We start from the raw sequence: 7,100 nt of genomic DNA, 5'->3' as shown, positions 1-7,100 counted from the left end.
AGAGGAGAGGAGAGGAGAGGAGAGGAGAGGAGAGGAATTTACCAGATAATTAGAGTTATACCAGTCCCTTCAGTGTTCCCTCTGCAAGCATATAGATTCATAGACGACCCTTCCAAGCTAGCTTCCACCATGACAGGTTCTCCACTCCCAACAACTTGAGGCTGAAGCCCATGGACAGGGCATCAAAACTTCAGATTGACACAAACTGAAACAACATCAGTCTCTAGTGAAACCTTAGTGATAAAGATGCTGAGGGTACCTGATGAGTGAGTTAGAACTCAGTTACCTGAGTGCTGTGAGTTAGAACACCAAACTTCCTGGTTTTGATTTAGGAGAGAGAGGACATGATGCTTTCAATGCACTTTGAAACAGCTCAAGGATTCATAGGCAGGCAGGGAGGGGAGTAAATGGTACAAACAGTATCATCTGGCAAATCTGGGGAACAAGCACATAAGGTCCCTTGGCAGTCAGAGGTGAAGAATTCACCAAAACATAAACGGCAGAAGTTGATAAGGGCCCCCTTCAGTATCTATGGTTACCAGGGGGACTCAGAACGGTGAACGTGGGAAGCTGCACTTCCACTGTGAATGAGAAACTTAGTTCAAGTCACCAAGTGTGTGTGGAAGAGCCAGCCAGCTCAGCCATGCTCCTTTCAGAGGAGCAGGCTCAAGACTGTATCTGTCAGCTATACACCTGAAAAGACCCAGTGCTCTATACCACCACTGACCCTTCTGTGGAGAAGAAGGCCCATCCTCAGGGACAGCCCTCGCCTCTGCAGACTGGGTGACCTGTCACGTGGCCTGCCGGCAGCGCTTACCTTGGACTTTGCATGCCAAGTGAAGTGCAGGAAGTTTGTCTCACTGGGCACCAGCAGGTTAAAGGACAGAGCGTAGTGACTGATGAGGTCATTCCTCACATAGTAAAGCTCTGCGTCAAGACCTAGGGGGAAAAGAAGGAAACGTAGTTAACCATCCAAATGTCTTCCGTGTCACAGATTCTTGCAGAGGGCAGAGAGCATGCATGAGAGCATGCACTGACGCACAAGTGTGCAGTGCAGTGAAGCTGCAGCCTGTGTGGCATGTGAGCTGCCTTGTGAAGCAGGATGCTACAGCTTCACAGCCCACAGAGAAACTGGCACTCAAAATCTAGCTCCCCCTCTGTGCCAGGATCACCTAAAACCACTCTGCCTTCTAGATTCGGTGCCTCTCCAAAGAGCACCAAAGAAGAAACATAAATCCTTCTCGATTGCTGGCCCACACTTAGATTCAAAAAGGAGGGAGACTACCTGCCCTGAAGTTACAGAAGGCTGTGAGCTACATGTGGGTCTGTGTTCTTAACTGCGAAGCTGTCTATCCAGGCTCTGAGGAAAACCTTTAAGCACTGCCTTCAGTGGAAAATTAACCTACTGTGAAAAAGATGTAAGATAATAATAGTAATAATAATAATAAAAACCCAAAACAACAAAAAGGAAAAGAAAACACCAGTAATGACAAAGCTAATGACTGATGCTACCAAGTCAGTGACCTTGAGTCCTGGGCACTGTAGACAAAAGTGGGAGGGAGGTATTATCAGCAAGTGTTAGAGACAGGCAAAAAGCCAAAGAACTGAAAGAACGGGGGCCTGTTAACTCCCTTTAAACATAGTTACTGTTAAAGTTTAGTCCAGATGTCCCTAGTGCTCAGACAGGACAAACAGAAACTTAAATGGCACATCCACTGAGCATGCACTGCAGGTCTGTATCTAAGGGGTGGCACTAAGGAGGTCACCTGGATACCTCAGACCCCTCAGTACACACAGAGAGACCAACAGCTCTGCCACAGACAGCTTATCTGTCAAAGCTCCTTCATTTCTGACCCAGATATGATTAGTCAAAAACGAGATCTGTGTAGCACTGTTTTATGCATCCTGCGCAGGGTGCCAGATATAACATGGGTGAGCTGGAAGCCTGTGCAGAAGGCTCTGCCTGCTGAAGGCAGAAAATGCTAAGGAACATAAGGTGGGGGGCTGGTGTTGTTAGAGAAAGATGTAGAGGAGGCAGGAAGACGGAAAGATTGAATGGAAAAGGAAAATGAATTCAAAGAAAACATCAGTAATCACAATAATACAGTTTAAATTCATTTAAGAGGCTGGAGAGATGGCTTGGCAATTAAGAGAACTGACTTCTCTGTCAAGGGCCTGAGTTTGATTCCCAGCACCCACATGGCACCTCCCAACAATCCATTACAGTCCCAGAGATTAAACGCCCTCCCTGGCTTCTGTGGGTACTACACACATGAGGTACACACACACACATACATGCAGGCAAAACACTTATACACATAAAAATAATAAACCTTTTATAAGAATTCACTCAAGCCTGAGATATGCTAGTCTAGAGAGACTGATTAAAACAAAGTTCAGAAATATGTCAAGTAACAAAAAGAAAAAGACACATGAGGCAGAATGACAACACACAACTATAGCTCAAGGTAACAAAACTTACAACTGAGATCCTCGATACACAAAAGATGCAGCACTGTAACAAGCAAAGCTTCCTATACAGAAAGCAAAAGCCAAGAGCCACAGCCACAGACTAACAGCCCCATACCCAAGGGGTAGACGCACGGACAATCATAAACCACGAAAAGCATGAAAAAAGGGAAGCGCAGCATAACCAAGTGACCACTAAGAAGTCAGTAAGTCACCACATTAGTAGAAAAGGAAAAACAACAAAGGCGAGTGTGGTGACTCACAGCAGTGACTCCAGCACAGGCAAAGTGCTGCAAGTTCAGGGGTTCAAAGTCATCCTCAGCTATTTAACAAGTTTGAGGCCAACCTGGGCAACACGAGACCCTGTTTTGAAACGAAACAGTGATGGCATATCAGATTGAAAATCTATACTGATAAAACAGACAGCAAAATAGTAAACGGACAGATACTTTCTCTGTCTTTATCAAAGGGCACTTGCAAAGCCACACAGCTCGCATGCGCAAGGATGAATTTTCACGTTCTCATTTCTAAAATCAGTAACAAGGTAAGGATGTCCCTACTCCTACTCAATTTCACACTTATAATAGTAATACATTATAGCTGTGGAACTGTTAAACACACTGAAAAGCAAGGAGTGGAAAGGCTGTGCTAGACAAGTGCTTTTAGGAGAAAACTTATGGGGAAAAACCAGCTGCCCCTTTAAATGCTGGTTAGCCTTCTTCCAAGAAACTGTATGTTTTAGATAGGGCTGTGCAGAGAGAAACCACAAGGAATGGGCCTGAAGAGGCCCGGGCCTCTTCTCAAGACCTAAGTAAACTTTGCTCTCAACCACATTCTATGAGTAGAAGGGAGGGAGATTGGTGCACTTCGTAGTAAGATACACACGAGGCCATGAAAATGTGAAGAGGTGCTAAAACAGACCATTAATCTTCAGACAGACAAAGGTTAGAAGTACGATGAAAACCACTAGCACCCAAGAGAATAACTACAATTGATGCTGGCAAGTCAGCTCAGAACATCCCTGCCAGGGTGAAAAACCGCTCAACTGCTTTGAAAAGCTAGCAGTTGCTTATAAATTAAACACACACCTACTCTACGGCCAGCAATTCCTCTTGAGGTAATTCTGCAAAGGAAATGAAAACACTGTATCCACAAAACACTTGTGCAGATGTTCACAGGCCTTTTACTACCAATAAGCAGAAGTGGAAACATCGCAAATGTTCCTCAGCAGACACTGAACTTGATACCAATTGTTTACATTCAACAATGGACTACTACTCTACAATCAAAACCAGACTCTGTAACAAGGATGGACTTTTCAGAATAAAAGAAACGTGACACATGAGAATATCAAACTATTGGACTTTATTTAGATAAAACTTCTAGCACTAATTGGGATAAAACTCTGAACTGTGCTCATCTAGAAAGAAGGATGGGAGATGGGAGTACAGGGGACTTCTTGCAAAGATGGCGATGTTCAATATCTTGATTTGAGTCTAGGTCATAAAGCCGTATATAAAGAATTTGTTTTCTTTTTAACTGGAGGCAGAAGGGTGTGTACACACGTGAGTGCAAGTGCTTGCAGAATCCAGGAGAGGGTATTGGATCCCCTGGAGCTAGAGTTACAGGCAGTTGTTAGCCTCCTGATATGGGTGCTGAGAACTGAACTCGGGTCCTCTCCAAGGGTTTTATGTGTTCTTAACAACTGAGCCACCTCCCCAACCTCGAGGCAGGCATGTGTACGCAGCAAGCCCTTTCAGCTCCATTTCAAGAATATTAAGGGTGAGCACGTGCACAAGAGCTCTATCCCCAGAGGACCACTGTCTGGGCTGTGCATGTGTCCTGGCAGAGCAAGCTGCACTCCCCCTGTACCACTCTCTGGCCAACCCCACAGCTCACAACCACGAGGCCTGCAATTTCCATCCTCTTACACTTTAATAGCTTTACTCTGCTCTCAGGGAGCCTCAGCCACAATAAGTGGTTTGACTAGGCGACCCACCTTACCTCATAAGGTACCAATTATGCTATTGTTAGTTCTCTCTGGTCTGAAATAGTAGAAGTCTTGAATGGTCTGCCTTGAACCTTCTTTTCACCATAATCCTGTTATTTTTAGTGAATAAGCACTCTTGAAAGTTTTCTTAGGAGTGGATTTGATATTATAACAGAAATGCTTATGTTCTTTAAATATAACTCTGAATGCTGAGCAGGGAGCGGCAGCAATTTGTGACTCTAAACTTGTGAGTAATATAAATTCCTAGCAAGACAGCAGTGGTTAATAATCAACAGTCATGCCAGGCAGTGATGGTGTATGCCTTTAATCCCAACACTCAGGAGGCAGAGAGGCAGGTGGGTCTCTGTGAGTTCGTGCCCAGTCCCAGCTTGTGTCTTGATTCTAAAGATGTGGAAGAAGCTTTCAGGGAGCAGACCCTGCCTGTCAGAAGTAAGTCACTAAGAGCAGGCCTCCGAAGATTGTGTCTGCACTGGCTGCAGCCTGCCTTTTCTGCTTCCTGTCTGTTGCCATGTGAAGAGGCCGCTGCCTGCACTCCTGCTGTCCTGACGGACTGGACCCTCTACAATGGAACAAAACAAGTCTATCCTTCCTCTGCTTGCTTCCATCAGGTTTTTTGGTACCAGCAACACAAAAATAACTCTGATGACAAAAGAAGGAAAGAGAAAGGAAGGGAGGGAGGGAGGGAAGGAGGGAAAGGGAGGGGAGGGAAGGATTGAACTATAAAACCCTGAAAAGAGTTATGACACTCTGAGCAGGACTTCTACAAGCACAGTGTGGTGAACCAGTTTTGTCCAGACCTTAACACTAAGTGAAAGCAGGCAAGATGTAAACTATATACAGCAAAATTTAAAAACTGCCTGGCACCTCAAAGTGTTCAATACATATCCAAGAAATTAAAGTCAGACATGGATATGAATATATGAATGTGCACATTATATATGTTCCATTTTTAAAAAAGAAAGTGAATACCAAAATATACTAAGTAGTGTGGTGGTTTGAATAGGCTTGGCCCCCGGCCTCCATAGACTCACATGTTTGAATGCCTGGCCCATGAGGAATAGCATAATTAGGAGGTGTGGCCTTGATAGAGGAAGTGTGTCACTGTGGGGGTGGGCTTTGAGGTCATATATCTGTGCAAGCTCTGCCCAGTCCCCTTCTGCTGCCTGCGGATCAAGATGTCAAACTCGGGGCTGGTGAGATGGCTCAGTGGGTAAGAGCACCCGACTGCTCTTCCGAAGGTCCAGAGTTCAAATCCCAGCAACCACATGGTGGCTCACAACCATCCGTAACGAGATCTGGTGCCCTCTTCTGGAGTGTCTGAAGACAGCTACAGTGTACTTAGATATAATAAATAAATCTTTAAAAAAAAAAAAAAAAAAGATGTCAAACTCTTGGCTCCTTCTCCAGCCCCATGTGTGCCTGACACTGCCGTGCTTCCCACCGTGGTGATAATGGACTGAACCTCTGAAATGGTCAGCCAGCACCAGCCCCAGTGAGCTGTTGTTCTTTATGAGTTGTCTTGGTCATGATGTCTCTTCTCAGCAATAAAACCCTAACTAAGACAGAAATGAATAGTAGATTGGTTATACTTGATTTTTATGTACCCTGTATTCTTTTCTTTCTCCTTAAGTTTTCTATGAAGGGTGGGCAAGGTGGTACATGCCTTGAACCCCAGCATTTAGAAGGAGAGGCAGAGGCAGAGGCAGGTAGATACTACACAGTGAGTTCCAGGCCAGGCCATCCAAGACAATACATTAAGACTTCATCTAACAACAACAACAATAACAACGTTTACATATTCTATGAAGTGTAAGTAGAAAAAAAAAAGTTTTTAAAAAGCATTTAAATATGCATACAGCATTTTGAAAGTCACTAAAACCAAATTCAATGACTTTCTGTGGCAGTTTAAATGAGAATGGCCCTTACTGGCTCATTTGAATGTTTGATCCACAGTTGATGGAGCTGTTTAGTAAGGGTGGGGAGGTATGGCCTTGTTAGAGGAGGTGTGTCACTGGCTTTGAGGTAATTTGTTCTCGATGGGCCTTGTGGGTGTGGGAGATGTAAGCTCTCAGCTACTGCGCCAGTGCCGTGCCCACTTGCCTGCTGCCTTGCTCCCTGCCATGATGACCATGGACTCATCCTCTGAAACTGAAGCGAGTCCTCAATTAAATGCTTTCTTTTCTAAGTTGCCTTGGTCAAGTATTTCCTCACAACAACAGCAAAGCAACTAAGATACTTTCTATTAAAAACCCATTAAAGTTAATAAGAGCTAGGAAAAAAGGCTGTACATGCTCACCCATCCCAATTATTTTTCAATTAAAAAAATTACTGTGAAGATGTCATCTTTGGTATATTAAAGTTGACACTAGTAATGACAAATCATTAATAACTAAAAGTCCTTCCTCCACCATCCCTTGAAATTCCAAGATATAGCAAAAGGCAAAATCTGGTAAAGTACTAAAACGAAAGACCAAAGTTCAGGAAGAATCTCCACCTACAGCACTGACAGAGGACTGATGGGAAGACACATGTCAGACTGGCCGTGTTCACTAGCTGTGGAGACTGGCCGTGTTCACTAGCTGTGGAGACTGGCCTTGTTCACTAGCTGTGGAGACTGGCC

General features: G+C 44.4%; 1 protein-coding gene across 3 annotated transcripts in view; it reads right to left on the bottom strand.

The window, feature by feature from the left end:
• Ryk (receptor like tyrosine kinase) overlaps window positions 1-7,100 on the bottom strand; it is a 75,343-nt gene that overhangs the window by 47,375 nt on the left and 20,868 nt on the right. For 2 of the 3 annotated variants that reach the window (XM_021171649.1, XM_021171648.2), the window contains exon 2: window positions 818-939. In XM_021171649.1, the coding sequence (XP_021027308.1) occupies window positions 818-939 (122 nt within the window). Of the gene's footprint in view, window positions 1-817; window positions 940-2,732; window positions 2,830-7,100 lie in introns of those variants that run through there. The other variant, XM_029481499.1, reaches the window with a different exon arrangement.

The sequence above is a fragment of the Mus caroli genome, chromosome 9 (assembly GCF_900094665.2).
Source record: "Mus caroli chromosome 9, CAROLI_EIJ_v1.1, whole genome shotgun sequence".
NCBI lineage: Eukaryota > Metazoa > Chordata > Mammalia > Rodentia > Muridae > Mus > Mus caroli.
This window is presented reverse-complemented; position numbering and strand designations above follow the sequence as displayed.